General features: G+C 36.3%; 1 protein-coding gene across 15 annotated transcripts in view; it reads right to left on the reverse strand.

Moving 5' to 3' along the window:
* Window positions 1-26,317, reverse strand: part of CSPP1 (centrosome and spindle pole associated protein 1) — a 67,709-nt gene that overhangs the window by 1,510 nt on the left and 39,882 nt on the right. For 11 of the 15 annotated variants that reach the window (XM_030011853.2, XM_030011856.2, XM_030011859.1 and 8 more), the window contains 13 exons: window positions 24,690-24,842; window positions 22,243-22,355; window positions 20,987-21,136; window positions 19,605-19,751; window positions 18,672-18,776; window positions 17,509-17,575; window positions 15,955-16,075; window positions 15,136-15,281; window positions 14,446-14,586; window positions 9,607-9,647; window positions 8,245-8,308; window positions 4,110-4,219; window positions 3,785-3,935 (listed from right to left, as the gene is read on the reverse strand). In XM_030011853.2, the coding sequence (XP_029867713.1) occupies window positions 3,785-3,935; window positions 4,110-4,219; window positions 8,245-8,308; window positions 9,607-9,647; window positions 14,446-14,586; window positions 15,136-15,281; window positions 15,955-16,075; window positions 17,509-17,575; window positions 18,672-18,776; window positions 19,605-19,751; window positions 20,987-21,136; window positions 22,243-22,355; window positions 24,690-24,842 (1,509 nt within the window). The remainder of the gene's footprint in view (window positions 1-3,784; window positions 3,936-4,109; window positions 4,220-8,244; window positions 8,309-9,606; window positions 9,648-14,445; window positions 14,587-15,135; window positions 15,282-15,954; window positions 16,076-17,508; window positions 17,576-18,671; window positions 18,777-19,604; window positions 19,752-20,986; window positions 21,137-22,242; window positions 22,356-24,689; window positions 24,843-26,317) is intronic. The other 4 variants (XM_030011852.2, XM_030011847.1, XM_030011861.1 and 1 more) reach the window with 2 other exon arrangements.

The raw sequence follows: 26,317 nt of genomic DNA on the forward strand, positions 1-26,317 counted from the left end.
TCTACTATTACTTGTTTCAATTCACTCAGTAATCATACTTACCTAATACCTTAGACAGTTTTCGTGTGGATTATCAAATAACATAAGTTTTTATTATATATATAAACATAAAATCATATAAATTTATCATTTCTCTGTGCTGTTCATTTTTTTGATTCACAACATTTAATTTTTACATATATAAACAAAAAAATAATGCAAAACACCCCACACCTATACCAGCTGAAAATTGCAATGCTTTCCTTTTTAAAGCTGAGTCATGTAAATGAGGAGGTTCTGGTTTGGGGGGAGGGGCTTTAAACTGGGCAGAAAAATGTCTAGTCTAGTGGAAGGGGGGTTGGAACTACATCTTTAAGGTCCCTTCCAACCCAAACCATTCTATGATTGAATACTCTGGATTAGGAAAAAACCACAAAATTTTTGCAGAAACATGCTCATTCAAATAAAACATAACAGAATTGTATGTTCTTTAGTGATTAAATATTTCACTTATGCAGTTCGTAAGTGTCATGTAACGTAAGTATTTGGATGATTTTTCCAAACTTCAGGTTTTTATTCTGGAAAAAAATTATGACTTTTTAAAATTTGATTTTAAACCAAGGCTTCTCTGAAGCTTCTCATTAAAACTTGAAAGTTGATGGTCTAAGCATGGGTGTGAGAACCCAAGTCCTGCAGAAGCAGCAGCCAGGTGTGTAGACGTGAAGGAAAAACCAGAAACCTCACAATCCCACATACATTGGGAGCGAAGGCTCAGTTTTCCTCTTGGTGCTTAAGGTGGGATGCAGGTTCTAAAACAAAATACCAAATACTTTTTGTTCAAAAAGAACTTGGCAGTGAATCCACTAGTTCTGCCACACCATACAGACGGTGATCTGATCATCCTCTAAGCCTTCTCAGTCTGGTTAAAACAGAACTCGTCTGTAACATTAGAAGTGTAAACAGACCTCCCTCTCTCTAGGGCCTGTCATTGCCTTTGCTTGATGCTGGCTCTAAAGCTGGCAGACTGAACCCCTTTGTCTCCTAAATCCTGGGTCCGATGAAGTCTCCTGTGGGTTGGAACCCACAGTTTTTACATACATAAGTTATGGTGGGGTTAACAAAAGTACACGGCAGGAAAAATAATACCTAAAGAAAATTAATTTTCTCTTTGCTACTTTTTTAAGAGATGATATTTAGAAACAATAAAAATAAGGTAATGTGTTTGTTCAGAGACAAACAAACAGGACTTTCAGGCCTGAAGGCTGCATTTCCCCGAGTTTAACTATTACTGCCTTCAAAGACAAAGCCATTAAATCTTCCAGTAGTCAGAGGTAAGAACAACTGTTTTGTCAGAGATAAGCTCATAGTCCACATCACTGTATCAGACTCATTTGGTGCTGCTTTTAGAAAGCACAACAGATCAGCTACAGTACAAAACTTGCTTCATCACGAATTTAAACAGTTTGTATATTCCATAAAAAAATTGTTCTTAATTGGGCCACATACAAAGAATTTCCTTTGGAGTTGCCACTTCTTAATTCACAGTTTGTATCTGGAGGCTGGGGATAAGTAGACCTCTTTCCTTCACATGAAATACCGATTTAGAAGTTGAGTGGTGTCTGGACTCCCACTAAAAACTGACTGCAGCCCATCCTGCCCCTAGACAAGAACAAACTCTTTCAGCGCCCTGGAGTAGATATTGGTGTTTGTCTTCTGTCAGCCTGCACTTAACAGGAATCAGTGCTGCTACCCGATGTAGATAATCACGGGGTCCAGCATTCCTTTACTTAAAGGCACAGAGGAATGCCTAAAAAGTCTCAGGCAATTTAGGCAACTTCTCTTACATGAGCAGGGTCTCAGCCACATATCTAGCATGCTCAAAGCTGTAAGAATTCTCTCTTCTGTATCTGAGCCTGCTCTTGTTTAGGCAGTTAGGAACATGCATACATTACCTGCTGGAGAAAGCTGCTGGCTTGCAGAGACTTCATCGCCCAAAGTACTCGATGAGTCTACATTGATGGGAATGGGTTTTTTGGGTGGGTGAAAGCAGAGGAGACCTGGCTCCAATATGTACTAATTTTCCAATTATTAAGAAAACAAGTCGAGGGAGGCTTTAGGGTTCCCACATCAGTCCCATAAAGGAAAGTGAACTGCTGTGAACAGAGCCTCCTTACTGTGCCAACAGGATCAGCTCTTAAAATCTATCAAAGCCTGTAAATTGCCATCTCCTGGTCATTTAAAGGGAAGATAACCAGTTAGAGTTCCTTAGTTAAATATGTGACAGAGTTGTTTTCTCACAGCAGTGTCTCTGAGGGTGGAGGAGAAATAACAGTCCTAGCTGTTAGGAAAGCAAGAGGATGCCACAAGGGTTCTATCAAACTGCTAGGGAAAAGGAATAAAACCACTTGGCCTGACTCATTTTTTTTTTTGTAATGTCACTGAGTATGAGGAGGCAACAGGAGCGCAGGCAGCGGTGCAGCCCTAACGACCACAGCTGAGCAAAAGGATCTCCTTACATTTCCAAGAGGCACATATGCTGAGTGATGGTCCCCATGTGTTCCAAAGAACAAGCTACACACAGACATATATATATATATATACACACATGCACACACACAAAAATTATACATATATCTAAAGGTTGAAGTTCTGGAGGCCATGGCAACAGAAGGCAAACAAAATAAAAAGTGTAGTTCACACAATATGAGGTGAAATTATAAAAGAGGTGGGATGGAACAAGGGCAGAGAAGTAAAAGAAGTTCAAATAGCAAAAATGTTTGGGTGGAGTAAAATTAGTACAGCATTTGTTTATATTATAGCAGAAATTAATATGAATGGGCTTGGGTGTTTTTTTAGTGACTTAAAAATCACAGTGAGATGGTTAAAGCAAACAAAAAAAAGATGAAGTGCTTGTAAGAGTACCCATAGCAACAGAATCAGAAAAACTGTCAGCATCTGGACTCTCATTAAGTTTATAAAAAGGATACTGATACTGCAATTGCCTAGACAGCATAGCAACTGCCTCCTTAAAAAAGGGTGATTTCAGACTCATATGAAAGAATCATCAGCACGAAGAGTATCAACTGGGTCATAATCCTTGTGAGAAATTAAAGGCCGTTAATGGTTGCCACAGTTGGTACCTTATACACAAAGTGGATCTACATCAGGCAGGCAGCCTATGGAGAAGCTCTAAGATAACTCCCAGAGTTTCATGTATTATATGGTCACAAGACATACATAATAAATTCAAGTGCATGTATAGTGAAAGAGGTATCAATATCAACCTCAAATACTGAATGATCATTTATGTGAACAATAGAAAATCCAAATTAACTAGAAATAGAAGTACTTCTTCATACACAACTTTTTGGCATATCTTCATGCTGGTTGGACCACAGACATCTGATTCCCAGGAATGCCAATAAACTTAAACAGGCACACCATCAACATCAATCAGTCAGGAGTTTCATATCTATCCACTAACAATTCAGCTATGGATATCTACATCTTACTGCTAGCAATGACACACTGCAATATTAAAAGGAGTACGACAGGACAAGTATGAGTGACTGATCAGACAGGAATTAGAGCGTCTTTTCCCTATTACCCTCCTCTAAACTTACTCTAAAAAGCTGGGTTGAAGTTTGCTGGGGAAACCCTTGCACCAGCTACAGAGGTCTATTCATAATCCTACATTTGAGCCAGCTGCTCACTGTTCAACTACGGGCAGTCTATTAATATTTGTTCCTTTAATTACTGTAATTACTTAGTATTCACTGCATCATCTCTACTACACAGAGCATACCTAAGTAAGCAGATTTCTGCTGGAGCTCGGTCAGTCTGTGCAATCGTTCTTCATTCTTGCCTTTCAACTGATCAACATCGAGGCTGAAGCTCGAGTGCAAAGAAAAGCTGTCAGGCTGCAGCAACAGCGGATGGCCTGGTGGAACATCCTCCTGCAGAAAATCCAAAAATGGACAAATCCTTCAGTTAAATAGCATCCTTTTTAAAAGGGCAAATGTACACCCTCAGTATCCATATCATCTAGCCATTAAGGGACCACAGGAACTGTCTGACGTTAGATCTGTGGTCCACCTTCATATTTAAGTCAATCCAGTTATCATACATACAGCACACTCCAAAGCTTTCTGCTTTATTCGTCTCCTCTCCCTTGCAGAAGGTGGATGCTGAGGTGATGTATTAACTTCTCCCACGGCAGGAAACGTTTCCCCATTAGCACCTGGAAAAACAGGTGAAATAATTTTCAAAGAAATCAAAATACTAGACAGTGTTCAAACCTGTTTATGTTTTGAAATAAGCCAATATATTGTACTTGATTTAATCACAGGAATTAAAGGAATGTATTCATTAGGACATCTTGCATGAAGCCAGTGATAATCCAGACGCAGACAAAAGAGCAAGGTACCACAACAGCAGCAAGGGATGAACTTCAAGCAAAGGCAAGGAATATCTTGAGATATATATTGAGAACTCTCTTAGGTAGAGGAGAAGGCATTTCACATCCTGCAAATCCACCACCTACCTTACTTCACCATATCTTGTTTATACCTAGACTTTTAAAGAAAATGAATACTCTAATGACTATAGTATCTCTGCTTGAAAGAGAGAACACTAAGCAAGTTAGAGGCATAAAAAGATACAATCATGTAATAAATTATGTATGAAAATATGTTACATGGAATATATAATAACCTTACATGGAACAGTAATGTTACATGGAATATGATAACATAATCAATGCCTTAATCACATATCCTTAGTCATATCTTAGCCTTTTCATGGAATAAAGTGTTAGAATCTGTTCATAGAAAAGTAAATAACTAAATAAATTTTTGATCATATGTCTATCGCATTACAGTGGGGGGAGTTTAATCTATTTTTATAATATAAATGAACCCTAAGGTGAGGTCTCTTCTTCACACTTGTTTTGTCTATTTCCCCTTCCTTTGCTGATTCTGGAAACCACTTCACATACAAACTGTTTCAAACAGTACATTTTTTCTCTCCAGCACCAGTAACCACGGCTTGGGGGCTGTTTTATGGCTTTGCTGCTGCTTGGTGCAGACAGGGGGATCTGTTTTCTAGTTCAGTCCCTATAGTACCTCCAAGATCAAAGCAAAGAAAGGACTCTGCTTAACAAGACCAGTACAGAATCTATTACCACCAATTACTCTTTGTGACAACGAAGTCACCTTTTGGAAAGGCTCTTAGTCTAGTCTGACACGTTAAATTTAAAAAAAAAAAAAAACAACTGTGTAAATATGTATATACGCACACACAAACACACAAAGTACTGAACAATTCTGCAGCATTTGTCTGAAATTACATACTGTGACATTAAAAATAAACCATAACTGTGGAAAGAATGGGTTTTTCATTTCCTAGCAATTTGAAAATAAATTTTAATGAAATATTTTCTATCATTCATGAGTTTCAAAGATCTTCAAATGAAAATTTTAAAGTAACAATTAAACAATTATTTTGGTTGAAAATTGAAATACCTAGGTTTGAAAAATAAATTTGATCGATAACAAGGAAGTTCAGAGAAACAGACAGATGTTTTTAAAAATTCTTTCATATTACCAGTTGGTTTTTCCCTAGAAATAAAAATTTTATTCCCCTCTCCTCTTTTCTCTCCCCCAGTTTCACCAAAAGTACTCATGCTCTCATCACAAATGTTTCAAGTAAAAAAATCAAAGCATAATTTTGAAATGGTATATGGCTAACAATCCACTTACTTACCAGAATTCTAGTTACAAGATCAGTTGAACTTCATGATATTCAAAATAGTGCTATTACTCAGAATACAAAAACCCGTTTAATCATGTGAATTTATCACCACAGAAACAAAGTACAAGCTAAAGAACAATTTATTTGTACCTTTAGTGTTTCATCAGTGTAAGATGCTACCTGTTCCTTTAAGCATCTATCATTCAGATACTGCTATGCAGACGTGCTTTCAAATCACTGCATTAACACTAATGAATTGTAGGGTTTCAAATGAGGTGAAAAAAAGGGAAAAATAAATTGATAAACCTCTTTATTCCTAAATGCCTCAAATTTCTGAGCCCTAGGAGATAAAGACAAATTCATTTGTAATGCTGACATCTATTACAAAATAGAGTTAGATTTTAAACCCATGTCAAAAAAACCCTCAAAACACAAAGGCAGTGTTATGCTCTTCTTAGGAAATAAAAAACATTGTTAAAATACACCACAAGGATTTCACAGAAGACCCTCAGACAATGTAAGCAGCAAAATTCAGAGAAGGCAGCCCACAGATAATGAGAGTTATTTTTCATTTCAGGGGTGGAAGTCACCAGATTCATATTCAGAATTTTAATAGCTATTTGTAAAGCCCAAATAATGCAAAGGGTAACAAAGTTTTAGTTAGTGCCTACACCTCAGTACTGGGGAACATGCTTTTCACCACAGTCATAAAAGATCTGGGGAAAAAAAAAAAAGAAAAAGAAAAAAGGGGCGGATGAATATTATAAGTTAACTCCATCACCTTACTAAGCTGCAAGAATCAGCTGGATGGGGAGAAGAAGGAAATAGGAGCGAGGACTATAAATATCATGAACCTTGTGAAAGTGGTGAATAAAACCAAGGAGCATCCCATTACACAAGTGGTAGATCCAGAGCAGATGAAAGGAGATAGTTCACAGAAGGCACAGTGTGGAAATTTATCCACACAATACTGCTGATGGTAAACAATTAGAGGGATTAAAAAATGCTGATTCCGATTCATGAAAGACAGCCTACTAAAGACCCAGCTTAGCAAGACTTACTAAATGCAAACACACAGCATTTGACTCAGGAAGCCTCTGAACTACAAGTCACTGGAGGCTGGAAGAGTACTCTGCAGTGTTGCTGCATGTCTGCCCTCCGCCTTATATTCTTCCCCACGCGCCTGTTCCGGCTACTGTTAGGATATTTGGCCAGATTCTAGACTGATGGACTCTCCTGAAGCATCCTTTCATCATTTGGGCTGTAACTAAGAAAGAGTATTTCCTAACCTGAAGAACAATGTATTGCAGACTACAGAGAATACCAAATGCATTGCACAAGCCTGAAAGCCCCATCCTGTGCCCTTCCCAATGCCAGGTTCTATCCTGTACTCCAGGACTTGCACGTTAACAGAATAAGCTTGAATACATTTCAAATTAAGAATTCTGCTTTTAACCAAAGCCAGAGATTAACAATCATCAGTGCAGAGAAACATAACTAGTTTCATTAAAAAACACTTACAGGAATCTACTGCATCTCCCCTACAGCAAAGAATAAAACCTTTAAGATGATTTCCCATAGATGATTGAAGAGAATTTCAAGGTACTGTAATGCTTACTAATGGAAAATAATGCAGAGAGGCCTGAGCTAGTTGGGTTTTTTGAAGAAGAGAAAATAAGTTCTAGCCTTATTATTTCTAGTGACTTGAAACAAAACACATCTGAAATAGGACTTTTACATACATGCATATAGAGGTTGAATAAAGAGACATAGGACAATGTGACACATAGTCCTCTATACAAAAAAATCTTAAGAAAACTAAAAATCATCTACTTCAGATGATTAGGAAGTGACAATGTTTACAAGTATGATGTTGCAAGTTATGTGAAATTAAGTAATGTGTGAACAGTAGAAAAGTGAGTAATTTAGAATGGATCACCAATTTATACTCATATAATCATACTTAAAATCAAGCATGCTTGTAAAACAAAGAATAAAAATGAAGAGAATCACTGGCTGCCTAACACTTCTATATTTCACTATGGACAGCTCGTAATTGTAAGCTGTGATTGCTAATAAATTATTTTATTTGCTGCAAAACAATAGAAGAGTATTGCATATTCTACCATTGTAACACATTTGCTGAACAAATATTAGCTTTTCCTTATCCAAAGCTGGGAAGATGTCAAAAAAAGCTCCTTGACAAGGCTAACATTCCAGTCAGAGCACAATGGGCACAGAAAGATGCTTTCTCATGAAAAGATATGAAGTGGTATAAGGCAAGTAAGCAGCAGCATTAATTTTAGGTGTGACCTACACAAATTCATTGCAGTACAATTCCATAAAAATCTGCATTTTAATTTGGAGGCATAATTTTCTAATACTTTAAAACAATCACCATAGCTACACCCACTGCAACTTTTAAAACAGTAATAATCATTTTAGAGACACATCATTAGATTAAATGACATGTTTGTACACTCATAACATGGTTAAGGGGAGGTGTAAACTCACCGATAAAAGCGCTATCCGATTCCAACAGTGAATTTTTCAAGAGTTCATTAGATTCATTCCTGAACTACAAAAGTGAAACAGAAGATGTGCAAATTCAGATGCCTCAATATCTTTCTGGGGCCAAATTATAATTAGTGTAAATTAATTGCCAAACTTCTGCAAAGCAAACAGCACCTCTACAGTGTTCTGTATTGTTTCTTACTTTGTGGCTATAAAAAACCTATAAATTTTTAAATAACTCACGTTCTCTTTAAGCATTATGGTTTTTTTACTTTTCTGTAGTAATCCCATTTGCTGAAATTGCCTACACGTGGCAACTGTTGTGGTGATTTTTGTAACACAGACATTTCCATCAAGAAGTATGTCCTCGTCACTCTGCTTGGGTTTCAGACCAGTCAGCGCTAGAAGTGAGCTTTGCACCTAAGGTTTGTATGAAGTATTGATCAAACGAAGAATGATTCCTTGCGTTTGACTTACCCCACCACATACAATCTTTGATGTTAAAGCATTAAAATAACAAATTTCTTCATAGTAATAACAAGCACTAAGAGTAATACTTGTAGTTCACTGTATAGTTGCAACCATTTGTTACAGAAATTCTACTATGAAATCATTTATGTTGAAAACCACTCTGAAATCAAAGCAGTAGAAACTAGCAGAGGAAACAGCACAAGAGAAAACAAATTTTTGACTGCAAAGCATTGGTCTGAAGAAGAATTTCAGGCAATAAATTACAACTATAAAATGCGCTACAGTGATTTTTTTTCTTTAAATAATAAACGTTTCATTTCTGCATGTAATTCCTTGAGGCTAATGGCTTTGCTCTTGCACGGTCTTCCATTTTGTATGGTTTCACATTCCCACGAGACACAATTGAACTCTGTTATTCTGTAATTTGGGTTAGTGCAGAATTCCAATTTGATAGCACTTTATTTCGCTCTTTTCACCAAGTCAGAAAATAAATGTCTCATTTGAGACAACGTATCTAATTATTGATTGCCACGTGCATCACTTAAGCCACCTGAATTCAGAGCAACTGCTTCTGGTTTGGCTTTTTCTACTAATTTCCAGCCCCAGCAGCAATCTAACATCATATGAATATAAAATAAGTACCAACAAATATAAAAAGAAGGGAGTTAAAGAATCAAACCATCTCTGTATACAAAGATAAACAACTTCTGTCAAGTTTAAAGAAACTGTTACTCATTGCATTGACAAGCAAGAGAAGTAAATAAGCTTGCTGTCTTGTTACTTAAGTGTAATTCCTTTCTCCAAATCTGTGAAAGACACAATATTTCTCACACTTGAAAAAGGTAAAGTAATATAATAATAATAAAAAAAACAACCCTGTTTTATTCTTACCAGTCCCATGGTTTGTGGGTTACCGCCAGAAGCAGAACCATCTTGGTCAACAAAAGCCACATAGACAAGGGACAAAACAATAGTATTGACATAAAAACAGTTACTAAAACATATTAAAATTTTTATCAGCATATTATTACAAAAATGAAGACTACTATGCATTACTTCTTTAAAATTACACACATTTTAATTAATATTTTTAAAACATTTGAATGCAATGTTTATTCTGCTTTCCTTATATCAATTTAAGTAGAATCAGAGAAATCAAACAGAATTTGGTAGTATATTATTTCTAAGAACTTTGAGCATGTGCAAGCCCTTCTTAAGGCTGGATTCATCAGTCTCTCCCAAAGAGCAAACGTACTTTTCATATTAGAACTATATTATTCATCACTAATAAAAATCAACCGTTTCCCATCTTGTTCAAAACCAGGTTTGTTATCCAGCAAAAGGAAGCATAACTATTTCTGTGGCTATCAAAAATCAGGTTTTTTAAGAAGATTTAATCACACTTCATTAAATGCTAAAATTGCACTAAATTGTGCTGAATTCTGAAAAAGTTCTCTATACGGCAACAGTCAGAACTACTTTTGTGCTATGTTTACAACAATATTGTAAACTCTTGTTATAGAAAGGTCATGTCCAAGTGTTGACTGAATAATGTAAAAAACATCAATTTGTGGGAAGGCAGCATGGTTTAAGTCATCAGAGCAACACATTAGGGCACAAAAGGTTGCTGCATGAATACTTGGTTTCTCTCTTTTACCCTCTTATGTTTCATTTGTTGATACACTAAGATCTTTATTATTTGAATTACTGCATCTTAAACAATATCCAGCCACACAGCTAGCAAGAAATGTTTGTTTCATCATGTTCTGCACACTGCTGAATCCTAATGCAGCTGGAACACAGTACTGAGAAAACACACCAGGTTAAGTAACTTCAGATGAAAAAGCAGTTAAACAGAAACCTGCTTTCCAAAGTGCACCCAAGAACTCAAAGTCAATGGCCTTCTTACTACAATAAAGATGACCCTCCCTTCCCTAGCATAAGTATTTTGGTTTTCTTGCTGTCATCTTCACATACTAAATTATACACGTGTCATATTTTTCTTTTATAAAAATATTTGTGAATTTTAAAAAAAAAGGTGGAAGTTAATGATATTCAGCATCCCAGTGGTTGCTAGTGCTAAACTGCAACACTTTAAACTCCATCTGAACTCTACAGCTAGGACACAAAAAAACCCCAATAATGGAGAGAAATCTCTCTAATTTATCATTTTTTGTTTAAACTTGCTATGAACCAAGTAGAAAAACAAACCCATGCTGTATCAAATTTCAAAAATTAGAGAGCTAAAAATGAATTACTTCTTCCATGATTAGGGATCACCTAAGCCATGTATTTCCTGACCCCACTTTGGGTTTAGTCATTATTTTTAGTGGTCTACCAAGAGCTAGACAGAGGGAGTCAGGAGTCTTATTTATATGTAGTGAAGCTAAACATTACAACAGTTCTGTAGTTAAAACTCATGGATAGTCAAAAAAATATTTATTCTGTATTCCAGACATCTGTTTGCCAGGAACAGGCATGTTTGTGTAGCTAAACAATGGTATTTATATCAACAGAACTCAAGCCTAATGATGTTCTCCCCTAGATGGGACATCTCTACAGTTAAATTGACTAGCAAGAAGGATGCCATGCCAGCATAAACTGTTAGATGAAATCAGTTCTCTTAGCTTCTGTCAGGGTGTAATTATCAGAGCAGGAGACTGCAGAAAACCCCAAGAGCGAATGTACACTCAACATGCTGAGCACACTGCATTTGCAGCTTTCAAAGAGAGGTTGAAACTACACAGCAATCATTTCACAGAGGAAAGTACTTGTCTGAGGATAAAAACCTCAACTCTGGACAGCACAGAGAACCATCCTGAAAGTTAATCTAACAATGACTTCACGCACGCTGGAAATGCAAAGAAGCAAAACTGAAGTTACTCTTCATATTTGGTTTAAGTCTTCAAATAAAATATTTACTAAGACAGTTTTTATTTCTTGCATCTCTGTCTAGCAAACTTATTCAGCGTGCAGCTCGCCTTCCGTCTAGCATCGAAAACCATAGCACACAGGCTGTCGCACCTCCTGGACTCACAACCAGCCCATTCCTGATATATTACTCCAGTCAAGCAGAGCCCAGGACTGCAGCGCAACAACATCAAACCTGCTCCTGCACCTTTCCCTCCTATCCCCCAAAATAATAATCATCCAGAAGTCTGCAAAAGACTGCCTTACAGGGACACAGAAAGCATTTAAAAAATTTGGACATTTTAAAAAAATCATTACTTTCTCAAGTTATAGTTCCACTAATAGTCCACATATTTCTCTTTTACATAAAGAGGAAAAAAAAAGACAGAAAAAGCATATCGGGGGAAAACAGTCTATAAAGCATGTAAGGTAAAGAACACTTAACATCTAGTGTGGGAAAACAGGTAAGCCTTTGCCACTACAGCCTATAACATGACATTTCATCCACAGTACAAAAATACATATTACTTGAATTCATCTTTCTTTCCGCCTTAAATCAGCCAATAAAACCACTCATCTATTTTCAGTGAGGGGAAGATGATGAACTTGTCTCCGAGGAGAATAAACTGGAAGTAGAGATACATGGCAACTAATTAATTCTCTTGCTCAGTACACAGTGACAGACTATAAAGTTAAAAGGTGTTGTAATGCAGTAGGAGAGAGGAAGAGAGAGGAAAGACTGCTCAAGGATCCTCTATAAGCATCAGTGGAAAAATGTTTTAAAAGTCAGCTGCTTATCTACCAACTAATCTAAATTGTCCGAGGAAATGCCTCTTTAGGTTGTCACCATGTAAGCCTGCATTATCCATTTAGCATTAGCATATGGCTAAAATGACTGCTTGTCCTCAAAATTAATGAAAAAAGGCAAATTTGCTTTCTAGCTGGTGGAGGTTCCTCTCCAGACAACATTAAGTTAAAGCCTTCTCAGACTGGCCTATTGAAAAACATTCTAATGGAGGAAAAACAAAACAAAACCCCACACAGATCTCAGTCGAAGCTGGTGAAATATTAGTCACCATTTCAGTCAATTTCAAAGGGGAATACTGAAGACAACCCTATACATTCCATTCAGACATTAAATGACATTCAAGAGATTGTAATTAACACAGAAAGTAGTATAGATGTGCTTATTTGCAACTGCGATGTTAAGTTATCCATAAGCAATATTGCACACATTGCTTGAACACCAGCACATCTGTCAAAGATGGAATAGGAATCATTTTTAACACTCACCAGGGTACCAAACAAAACACCCTGCAAGTAACTGTCACCCTTCACATCTTCGTATCAATTTTGTTAATATTGCTCACATATGGGTCTATTAACAGGTAACACAAACGAGCCTCAAAGCATGACCAGTGGTAAGAGGCGGCATTCAGTTTTTCTAAAGCAGTATGGAAAGGTGTAACTATTTTCCTTTCATATATGTTTGGGGTTTTTTGTGCCAAACTTTCACCTCATCTCTAAGGCTAAAAACAGTCTAAGGAGCAATCTGAAATTCTACTGGGTGTCTGTGGCAAAGCGGGGGAGCAAACAGGGGTGGCCTCTGTGAGAAGATGCCAGGGGCTGCCCTGTGCCAGGCACAGCCAGTACCACAACAGACCCACCGCAGGACACAGCTGAGCCCGTCAGCCAAGCTTGCCGTGCCTCTGTGAAAACATATTTAAGAAAGGGCAAAACAAAGCACAGCAGTGAGAAGTGAGGACAAAAGTGTGAGAAGCAGCCCTGCAGCCCCTGAGGTCAGAGGACGAGGAGGTGCCCCAGGTGCCAGAGCAGAGATTACCCTGCAGCCTCTGGAGGAGACCATGGTGGTGCAGAGGGAAAGGTGCAAAAAGACAGGAGCAGCAGAGAGAAACGGCTGTGTACTGACCGTAATACAGCCACCCACCCGCCCGTCCTGCCTTATACCACTCATTGCATCACTGAAGGGACCGAGCGTAACCTGGGGTGGTACCAAGGAAGGGGAGCAGGGGCATCAGGAGTGAAGTTGGGCCTGGGGACGGGGGCAGGAAAGATGTGGTTTTAATGTTTGTCTTTTTGTTTCCCACTACTCAAAAATCAGTAATTAAATATTTATTTAAATTGATAATAAACTAGGTTAATTTTCCCCACGTGGAGTCTGTTTTGCCTGCAACAGCAGTTGGTAAGCAATCTCCCTGTCTGTACCTCGGCCAGCAAGCTTTCTTCTCCCTGTTTCCCCTATCTCACCAAGGGGCATGAGTGAGGGGACATGAGCAGGCGAGCAGCTGGGTGGGAGTTTGGCTGCTAGCCAAGGCTAACCCACCACAGAAATAAAGTTACTTTGTGTTCAAAATTTAGTTAGGCCAGTCTGAATTACAGAGACAAACACTTTTCCAAAAATTTGTATCTTGCACTCAAAACTGAGTTCGTTTGTATAGCTGCAACTGTAACTTTTGGAAAGGTTGAATTAACTCATGATATTTTTAAGTAACGTCTAAAGTAACTTGAGGTACTGCTCTTTCATGACTGTTCGTAAAAGATATCTGAATGAACATTACATTCAGGGAACCAAAGAGAAACAGTCACAGTAATTAAAAAAAAAAAAAAAAAAAAAAAAAAAGCATTCAGTTTTTCTACACTTCACATTATGACAGAATTTCAGCATTCCGATGTTTTACTGTTTTGTACTGCAGTGAACTTGAAAGGAGAAAAACTAGAGCTGGTGTTTTTTAATTCTTACTAAATTCAAAACAAATAAACAAAAATCATTGAAATTATCTCAGACCATTCATTCCTTACCTTCTGTTTCTCTCCTCATTCTCATTCTGTCAAGTTTCTTCTGCTGCTCCCTCAACAATGCCTGCTGTTGAATCTCTAGAGTCTGGTCATCTTTTGGAGGATCAGGATACATGTGCCTCAAGCCCATACACGTTTCAGAATCTAGAGCAAAGATACGAAATTTAAATTTTTCCCTAAACTAACGTTTCTGAAAAACATTTTTAAAAAACTAGCTACAAAGTCATAAAAATATTAAAAATAATCATAATGGCCAAGAGGATGAGCCACTTTAGCAATGATTTTACAATTTTACTATATTAAAAAAATATTTTTTCTGGTAAATGAGAAACAGGAAGTTACACAGAATCATATTTTATTGGTGGGTAAAAATATCAAATTCACTCTACTTTCAGTAACATCATAATATCAAATGCATAAGAAGTTTAAGCAGCAAGGACTGGAAGCTAAGTGAGTGCTCAAATGATAACTCAGCATTACAATGCCATGAATTGTGTGCACTTGAAGAAATGGCCACACAGAGAGATATGCACACATACAAAATGCTGTCCACAGAGTATGTTGTATATGGGCAGTAGCTGTGAAGAGGCTGATTTTAATTTTTGTCTTTAAATCCTGGGTGGCATGGAAGATGGAGGAAAAGAACAGATGTTTCGCTACCTTTCTTCATCAATAACAAGAAGATCTACCTGCCTTTGTATTTAAGTTCATTAAATTCCCAGATATTCTGTATATTGACAGGATCTTGTGCCTCCTTTGATGAAGGTCGCCTTACTGGAGCCTGCAGACGAAGCCTGGCCATCTCAAATATGTCCTTTGGATTCTTCTCTCTCCTCCTGCTTGAAAAGTTTGTAAAACAAGCAGAATATAATTTAACACTGTAACATTAATGAGTTGGATGGAAATATAATATTGATAAAGCAGGAAAATAAATTTGAAAGTAATGACACTGCAAATTGTGTTATAAAAAGGGATAACTTACTTAAATCAAAAAAGCCCTCAGACTTTACGGAGTGGAACTAAGACTGATGATCTGATGAGTCTTTTCCAACTAATTGGTATGATTAACTAATACATTTTGGAAGTAAACCAAATATTTTAAATAAAAAGGGTATGTTTTTCAATAAGAAAGACGGTACTACCACAGCACTATGCTATTCATAAGCATTTTCATCAGCAGTAGTATTGCAGCTTACAGGCACAAATTATGTCCTAGGAAAAAAGGTAATGAGATAAAATTCTGCCTTAGACATCTGTTTTGGACCACCCTCCAAGACAGTATTGCAACTTCCAATCTTACCAGTACAGCCATTCTTACACTAAACTTTAGTACAATTCTTTGAAAAACCCCATACACATTAGAAAAAATGAAGAAAATTTTATATACAAGTTCTATCTTTATATTTTCATTTCACTCATGTATATTAGCCAACTAATACTAGCTACTAATACACAGTAGCTTTGAGTTCCTGTGCAAAATCTAACTTTTAAAACTGAAGATGAAATTCTTACCGTGTAATCGGTACATCATCATCACTGGCCACATTTAGCAACTGTTCCTGCAGTCGCCTCTCTTCGCTACGAAGCTGTTTCCTCATCTCTGATAATTCATTTATCACATTCTTTCTTTCCTCTGTAATTTAACACAAATAATTTAAAAATAAAGACTGTCAGAGACACTTTTCTGCCTATCTCATAAATGTAAGGTGGAAAAAAAAAAAGAGATAATGAACTGTTAATTAAAACAAGGATGATGCTGCGATTCTTGTGTTTGTATTTTATATACTAGAAATTAGGCCAGAGCTTGTATTTTGAGACAGCACAAGGACCAGATCCCCTGAACAGCAGAAAGCATCCAAACTTCAATTAAAGTGTTTTGCTGTATTTAAAAAAGGAAAAGCTGTGAAACACCAGCAAGTGGACGTTGCCAGTAAATAGCCTTTTTCTGAAATTAGCAAATCTACACAGTCCTCAGAGTCCCAGAGGCAGATGACAAGAACTGAGGTGGCATCAGCAAGCACACGACCTCATTTCTGTTTCCCGACTCAAAAGTAGGCTGTCTGCTCAGTGCACTCTCTTAAGTGTTCAAGAGTTCTAACTTTAACACTTATTTTTAGTATGTGCTTATGTTGACTTTTTAGACCTACTTTGGGTCTAAGCTGTTTTTTTGTGCTCAGGACAACATTCCTTCACAAGTTAAAACAGTTTCATAAATTCCTTATTTTCCAAATAACACACTTAATAATTTGGTATTTTACTGACTTTGAGTCTGAGTCCAGAACCTAGCAGGCAAGGATGTTTTACTCGCTTAAATACTCAAACAGAAGATGTAATTCATGTCCTTCTGAGTCAATCAATTTCCAAGAGCTGCATTAAGAACCACTCTGCCTTCCATTTAGTGGAAGAGCTGTAACTCCCCAGAATGGACCCAGGTACTGACTGCTGGAGTTTAGCATTTGTAGGACATCATTTACTGTTACATCCCATGTGTTGTTTCTTTTATACTTGTAAAAAAGAATCAGAAGAAAAATAGTGCTTTCCACCCACATATTGCCAAGATAACCAACATATAAAGAGCAAAGGAGATCCTCCCAGCATGTCTGAATTTTAAAACCACCAGTGAAATCTAAGAGGAAGGAGCAGAGGATTAGGCAGAATAACAAAGGAAAGTAGAATTTAAGAGTTAGGACTGCAGTGCTCTCTACACATTGTTGGTCTAATCCATTACTCAGCCAATACAAAACTCTCCCATTTTGCAGTGTTCTGGTCACAGTGGTCACCAGTGTCCTGACTGAAAGATCCAGCACTTCCCATGCAGACTATTCCATTATCAGAGTTTTTAGAAAAAAAAATTTCCTGATGAAGACACTTAATAAATGCATTTTTATTTTGTATTAATACTTCAGACATACCATACTAATACACTGATAATACTAAGACAGAGAGAAAACCCACATAGAAATGCAAACTTTGTAAGACTATTCCTTTGCAGGCAAGAAAGAGAACCGAAACTGAGAACAATTTCATTGTAATAGAAAGCAAGCTTGCAGCAAAAACGATACCTACCAAATGCACGCAACTGATTTCTTCTAGCAGGGACAGGTGGAGAAGGAACCCTTGGTTGTGGAGGATCCTAGTAATCATAAGGGATATGAAATGTTAATATGTCAAAGGAAGAAAATATAGCAGACATAAGTACATTTTATTTCCTTATTTTATGTCCAATTTATGTTACCACTCCTACTGGAAGACAGATTAGTAACCTTAGAGGTTATTAATGCCTAAGGGTTTTTAAATCTGACTTTTAAATGCATAATCCAAATTACTAAGATAATACCTATAACACACTATTCAGAGATCTAGACAAAGCTATACCAAGTACTGCAAAGACACAGAAATAAACTGACCTTCCTCCAGAGCATTCTTTACATTTAGGGAAAGCAATAGTTTTAAATAAGGTTTAAAGTCTTACTTAAAACATTTTCTGAAACTGCACTATATTTTGCCAAATTATCATTTTCATGGCAAATTCATTTTTTAAATTTTTAGCCCAGTTCACATAGACAGTTGGTAAAAAACCATTTCTAATAAAAAGTCAGAAGCGTAGCCAGAGATTCAAATATCATAGATGATTATTTAATCTACTCTTCACAGGACAAATTTATTTTAAAAAAAAAAAAAAATTGTCCCAGGGAAGATTAAATCAAGTGGAAATGAGTGGTCTCGGGACCACTACTGTAACTCATTCATGATGCAAAGAAGAAAGTGAAGTGTATTAGGAGTTATAAACTTTTTTGTAGCTTCAAAAACGTTAAGATAAAACAATAATGTCTGTAGCTAGGAATCAACATTAAACTTCATGCCTGACCAAAGTTCTTCTCTGACTGAACACAATGAGTTGTTATATTAGATGTAAACTTTCTTATCCTAAACCTTGAGACTGCTAGACCTTGGTAAGCTGGACAGAGTATCTACACTCAAAAATGAGGTGCTTATCTCTACAGAAAATGTGCATGCAGAAAAAAAATTAAAACACCCCCCCCCAAATTTCAATACTTTGAATAAAATTGAACAATAAATCTCAGAGCTATAAGACTGGCTAACATAAAGACTGTCTCCTGTTATTTGTGGTATTCCAGTAATAACTGACAAACATTAAAAACCTGGTAGGATTTCATACACTGCACTGTCTTAAATAAATCAGTAAATGTTTACTATAAAAATCATACTTGTATGTAGTAAGACATATGGCTCTCAGAAGAGGGAATCCTTTCTTCTTTTCTTATTGATTTGTTCTGAAGAGCAGGAACGATGGGAGAAGGCTGCCTTGAAAACTGCAAGGAGGAAAGCAAGACTGAAACTACGTTTCTATAGATTCTGAATAAAGTATTATTTTGAACAGAAAGAGCTTGGCTAATATTTTTCATTTGACAGAAAAATGCTTTTGCTTATCTTATTTGAATTATTCTTGTATTTAATTTGCTTTCAACTGCAAAACATTATTGCCAAAATTATTTCATGTGATTTTATTTTCTACCTATAGTAATTTTAATATCTTTTTTCTATGTAGTTCTTTCAATTTATGCTCAAGTTACATATCTTTTTTTTCCTCTGGACACTTCCATGGTATCTTGTCCATTTTAGAGGAGCGACATGTAGACATTTCTAGAAGAGAAACAGTTCTATAATTTACTTAGATTTTCTCCATCAGAATTCTATGTGATGGACTTCTTGCATCATTCCAGCTCAAAAGAAAATAATTAAATTACAAAGAACACCGTTGTTAAAGATGAACAGTCCTCCAGTCCTCTAAATTATATAAGCTTATTTTTATTTGTATTTGGACCTCAGGAAAAGCAGGCCATGGTACTTCACAGCAGATATAAAAATCAACTATAGAGTGCAGCTTGCTCTTACTTATCTTGTTTTTACTATTTTTTTTAACACAAATTTGATCAGCAAGATAAGTTTCCACTGTAGTATATCTGATTTTTCAATCAGCTGTTCTCTGTGTGCCCACTAAGTATACCGTAGCTTGATAAACTAAGAGGGGAACAACATTAAAGGTAGAGGTCTAAGAAATCATGCAATTTCTTTAAAACTCAGTTATTTTTAAAAGTTAGGAAGAAGTATTTGTATCTTAGAAAGTCACTGAAGCATACCATCTTCTTTTCCTCTTCCATCTTTTCTTTCTCAAAATAATGTCTAAGTTGTTCGTTTTGCTTTTCTTCTTTTTCTTTTCTTCTTTTTTCTGCCTCTTTTTGCCTCTCTTCATCTAATCGAATTATTTCTTTATTTTTTAATCTTCGCTGTAACATAAACATTATTAGTACATAAAAAAGACTCAACATTATTAAAGTTTTACTTTGTTTTTCTTCGAGAAGTTAAAATTACACATCAAAGTGATTAGTATGAAATGAAAAGCGTATTTCATTAGGCTAACTTCAAACATTCAAATTAAAAACTATGCCATGCAAATATTAAACATCTGCAGTCCTGGCTCTGCTAACATCATTTAAATCGTTTAACAGAATTCCTAATAACTTCAATAAACACCAGTTTGGGTCCCCAGATCTGCTGCCAGTTAAGGCTAAACTGTAGGAGTCATTTCCAAAAATTCAGATTCAAACAAAACATACACACATGCACCACCTATCAGAAGCACACTGAGAAAATTATCATCCAGTCTCAATCTTAGTCTTGTGTCTGTGAAAAGCGATAATACCGTTAAGCTTCCTACTCTATACTAGACCAGTTCTATTAGCCAGAAGACAGGACTCATCCAGCTAACTTGCTCATACTTGAGAAGAGAATCTAGAATATAAGCTAAGTGTTCTGTCTTAGAAATCTTGAAGTCCTACATCCTGAACTGATCTTTCATAGTCCTGCAGGGTACTGAAAGATTTTTCCATCTCTGATGGCCTTGTGTCCTTTTCCTACAATTATTTAAGATATTCTGAGTTAGGCAATTTCATTCAATTTTCCAAACCTGATAAATAAAGCTTTTGGGTTAGAATTAAATCACAAGTTTACCTCCATAAAAAGTATTCATTAGATTTGCTTGGCATTCTTTCAAAACAAGCAGTTCTTATCTCAAAGACAAATCCTGACCAATTAAAAAAAAGGATTTACGAAATCTTCCTGGATAGCTACATCCAGAATACAAATAATTCCATGAGAGCTAGATTTAAGAGGCTAAAAAAAAAAAAAAAAAAAAAAGTTTTGTTTTTAAATTCACCAATGTGACAAAGCTTTTTATTGGTCTCACAATTTCTTTTAAAAGGAGAGCACCACTGTCAATTATAAAAAGATACAAATTTTCTTAAAAGATTTAACAGTACTTCAAGTGGTACCATACCATAAAGAGTGAGAAGCACGTGCTAGTTAATACAATTTTCTACCTGTCCTCTGGCTAATGTAGACCTTTTAAAAACAAAGACCAATTCACAGAACACTTCTCAGTTTACCTTCTTAATCTAGAGGACAAATATTACAAAGGGTTAGTTTAGGATGGAAAAAAAGTCAAGGTATCAAAATACTACACCTCCTCCTCTTTCTTTCTTTTCTCTTCTTGTTCATCTTCATATGCTTTTTGAATTCTCATCCTCTGTTCAGCTAGTCGTTTTTCTTCTTTTTCTTCTTCCATTCTAAGTTTTTCTCGCTCTGCCTCTTCCCTACGTCTCTTTTCTTCAATCTAGAAAATAAAGCAAAGAAGTATTGACCTATCAATAGCCAGCAATAATCTGATGAAAATTTACCACCATGATCTACTATGGACTTTTGCGGTACCTACTTGTGCAATCAAAGATTGCATGGAGCAACTGAAAGAATTCTAGGGCCAGTCTTACATTTCAGCTTCAGAATTCCTTTAAAATCAGATGATATTTTACTATTTCTTCTCAGCCACTATTTACTGAGCCACCCTCCAGTAAGAACACTAATTATAAATGCTACTAATAAAACCTGAATATTTCCTAACACTTACTCTACTCCGGATGAGCTGGAATTACACTTTTCTTCACTGATTAAATAATGGAAGATGGGAAACCAAAACAAAAAAGACAAAGCAATTATCTTTTTCCTTTCCACAATTATAATATTTTTAGACACAGTGCTGACTTACTGAAGCCAAAGGTCTGCCCATTCTTTATTCTTTTTGGCAGCACTATACATGGAAAAAAACTTCATCTTTTCTTTTTAAGAAATCTATATCAAACCACTGCATGACATTCATACTCTTTTAAGTTATCTAGGATTTCCTTGATATTGATATTTAATTAAATTGATACTTAACTGTTGTGGCATAGGATTATATGCGAAGTATTATGGACAGAAGCCATAAGCTGGTAGAAGAACAATCACATTTTATATACCCATCAATAAATAACTACACTATGATTGTCTCACTGATCACCATCTCATTCTGATGAACATGCATTTGTAACACATAGACATCCAAGGGCAAACATCTTTGTTTCTTTACATATTTATGTATGCAAACTTGTACTATATGCAAGTTTTAGAACTCAATACTGTATTTAGAGAGCTGTACTTAGGAAAAAAAAGACAGAATCTAGATTAATGAAGCCAACTATTAATAGCATCACTTTTATAGGCATTTCTTACGTAAGGCAAAATCTGAGAGACTCAAGAGCGTATAGCTCTTAGTATACCTCTTGTATACAGAATTGGCTATGATTGGATAAGGTCTTTGGTCAGCAGTATCTGATGATTTAGTTTGACTGTAATCCCTCTTTTTAAAATTTATTTAACTAGACGATAACTGGTGTGCATATTCACCTGTAGACGAAGAAAGTTCTTGTATGACTCCTGTCGCTTAAGATGCTGTGGAGATGGTGGTTCACCGAACACATTACCTCGAGCAAAAGGAGAGGTCTGTGCAAATGTAAAACCTAAAGGGGCAGCAGGGTGGGGGAGTAAAGATAAAAATCAAAGGAAATTTAAGACAGAAAGCCAGAGTGAAGCAGCAGGAATCTGAGATACTTGTTTCAAAAGGTAGTTTATGACAGCCATAATTCAAGGCTATTGCTGAAAACAATAGCTGGGATTAAAATTTCTTATGTTATCTGCCTAGAACACCATCAGGTTTTAACTGCTCGATAAATAATGTCCAAGCAAGTTGTCTTTTTACAAAGTAACGCCTATAAAAGTCATATATTCTACTGTCCAATCTACAGTTTAGTATCTAAAAATGTTATCTGTAAGTTAATTAGAATAGCAATGATTTTACATCTCATAACTTTACTGCTTGCAATTACTCTGGCTTAGCACACGTAGTTCTGTTCTTTAGGTTTACTCACTCTTTAAAACCAGAACATCCTAACAGAACAAACATTTAGGTAAAATAGCAACGGATGCTACAAAAAACAAAGCTCAAAACTGGCAAATAAAATTCTAAGCAGTCAGAAAATTGAATTATGCCAGTATAAGATGCCTTCCATACTATGAAGTTTGAAGCGTCAGGTCTCCTTTAGCCCTGAGTTACGAATGCATCATAACCATACAGTCCCAAAAGCTCTAGATAGGAGGATTAACTCAGATACCACACAGAACAGGTTTTGCAGAACAGGATCCCTACAGGAAGCAGAGGAGGAAGGAAGTAAAGCAAAACTAGCGTAAGTTGTGTTAACTTTTCAGCTGACACAGCATGTTCTTCATTCATATCACGTCTGCTCCAAAGGACAGTGCCTCAAGGATGTGCAAGAGCTATAGCTCCACTGAACTGAGATGAACACGGCTGTAGCTGTTCTCATGTTCCCCCCTTACATTTTCCTACATGGTGATGTACCACCTAAGTCGGATGAAAATAGAAATAACACATACACTTATTCCCATAGGGATGCATGTGCTTACTGCTACAGCCTAGCCTTAGAAGCATGTGCTTGCATACCAAGGAGTACACTTTGAGGTTAGTGCTATTTTTCCTTACATGGAGTCACTGTTTGAATGCTTCCAAAATATAACTAAATTTACATGTGGCTCTTTCAGGATGGATTTATTTCATACGGATATATTCCATGCAAAAAAACCAGAATAAAGTTTATAGACCATTTGAAAGGCATGGACATGAGACAGAAAGTTACTGTGGAACGTATCAAGGAATGAACTTATTGTGTACTGACTACTATCCTGCAAGTTCCTCTTTTAATGGGGTGGTATACAAAAAAAACCCACAAAAACAAACAAACAAACCGAAACCCAAAAGAACAAAACCACCAAAACCTACACAAAGCCACTTTACTGCCCGACTAATCAAATGGAACGTGCAAGACTATAAAAGTTCCCATCACTGATCTGCACCACGTCCTGATACCAAAGTAAGTGATCTAACCAGGGGGCTCTTTGCTATTCTGCATTATTACTTCATTGGCCTTGCCTGTTTCACTTCTTACTAAATGCTTAAATATACACTGTATTAGGGGCAAAGAGCAAGAGGGGGGACAGAAGGAACAAAAAAAAATTATTCTACAGCCAGTGGTCAGGACACTGAATTACAATTGTGTGAAGCCAAATACCATGTAATTCTTTATACAGAAGTGCAACAGTTCAGACATGAGAAAGAAAAGCGGCATCTAAGCTGAGTTGAGGAGACCCCCACCGATCCTGGCCTTTGCCCATCCCAGACTAGGGACAGGTCTGGAGTACCACAGCGCTCTCATTTAGATGTCTCACAAAACGTAAGAAGAGAAAGATCCATTAGTTTTTAAATAGGAAAATAAAATAAAACCCCTAAAACTTGGAGGCAGCGCACAGGGCTGCATAGGTACCCAATATACTTGTAAATTTTTAGAACTTGTTAACCTAGTTATTGTACCTATTTCATCTTAACCTGTAACATGATACATCTGCAGACCCTCCTCCTCCTTTTATTCCACCTTCTCTCCTACTATACAGTTGTATTTTACTGTGTCATTTAAAAGCAAAACAAATACGTATGAAGATTTGATTAGATAACACTGAACCTGGAAAACTAATATACTGATCCTGATTGTTCAGTGCTAAAACAGTAACTAGTTATCATTACTGACAAGACAGATAAGAACATACATTTTCAGTACACACAGTGACAGCAATGAAGAAGTTTGGGAAAGAAGCATGATACTGACTTCACAGGTAGAGAGCACTAACACTATCATAGGATTACTAGAAAGGAGTAAAGAAACTAGACAATTTTGATCACTAAGACCTATAAATAATTAGAGCTGTAATACAGTATTCTTAAAAACCTGCTATTTTATTTGTAGATGCTTCTGTGTTCTCAGGTCTTGGGGAAGCCAAACTTAGGTCAACAGATACAATAGCCCTTTTATCTTCATATAGTCTTGCCTCTGGATTATGATATGCATCTTCGTTTTGCTTGTGCATCATATGCAAGTCCGCTAAAGGAAAGGGGAAATAACTGTTTATTTATAATATTTTATTCTCATAAAAGGCACGTTCACCATAGATTCTCAAAAATACAGGGATTTTTGAGCAGACTCCACTTTTACTGGGCATACCAACTATGGGAACAAAAAATTTAAGTGAAGACAAGAATATAGGAGCTATAGGTGAAATACTAGTCATTAGGAATTCACTGATTAAAAGATTTACTTTGTTGGTTTTCTTTTGCCAGGAATGATTCTTCACAGCAAACCTCCCCTCTCCCCCACCCAAAAATGCTATAGAATGGAAAGATAAAGAGCTCAAAGACAAAAATGACTGACAAGTCTGTGTTGACAAGCATGTATTTAGAAACCACCCCTTCTTCTATTTCCTTAAAGCTGTAAAATACTTTTGAGTTTAGTTTTGGTATTTTAAATACTGAATCTCTATTTGATTACCATTAAGGACGATAAGCACAATTGAACCATTAAAGTGTATTTTGGTCTTCATGTCTTTAGTAATAATCCAGGTGCAGATTTCTGTATGTAAACCAAACAATGTCATCCAACATTTTCACCAAAATTTACATGGTGCCTCTCAGTTACCATAAAAATCCTGATCAATGTTAATTTCAGCTCATTTTGAAGTGTTACCAAACTACACCTAGAAAGCTTGTTTCAAAACAAAAAAGTACTACACAGTTTTCAGATTATCTTTTAGAATAGTTTCTGATAATTATGAATTACTGTAGTCATTTAAGCACATAGATTCCAAGAACTTTAAATTACATCCCTCTCTGTAAAGCTGCCTTTGCATACATCAGTGTGTCAAAAGCTATTTACAGACTTTTTCAGGAGGATAAAAAGACAAGTCACACTGCATAAAAAAGAGACATGGCAGAAAGCATGTTATGTTTCACGACATTTGACTCATAACTTATCCATCATGCTGCTCAACTCGGGTGGGAAAAATAACTTTACATGTGTAATTCAGGAAAACAAGCTAAGGAACTTCTTTCGCTTGGTTCCTCATTTACAGACAGAGATAAGCCTCTCAGCAGGAGATAAGCTTCTCAGCAGGTATATGCAGAGCTCAGGCTAATACGACACACCTACATTTTCCTCTACCTACTCTACTCTCACCATTGTAAAGCCTAGAGAAAGAAGCCAGACACTTAAATGCAGTGCCTAAAGTTAGGCAGTGTGAACACCTCTATCTACTCTGGGGATAAACACAAGCTTGGATCCTCAACACAAGCTTCTAAACTTATTATTTGGGCCCACAACCTTTAAAAAGCATTTAAACTTTACTCCCTACCCCCAAACTACACTATGAATTTAGCGATATGTCACTCAGGTGTCATAAAATTGAAACTAATTATTTATATATAAACTGTTATCCAGTAACTGTTCCATGCTTTGAAAATTCTCATATTTTATTACCAGGAGACATATTTTTAAAAGCTAATCAGAATTCAACATCATCTTCC

Source organism: Aquila chrysaetos, chromosome 4, assembly GCF_900496995.4.
Source record: "Aquila chrysaetos chrysaetos chromosome 4, bAquChr1.4, whole genome shotgun sequence".
NCBI lineage: Eukaryota > Metazoa > Chordata > Aves > Accipitriformes > Accipitridae > Aquila > Aquila chrysaetos.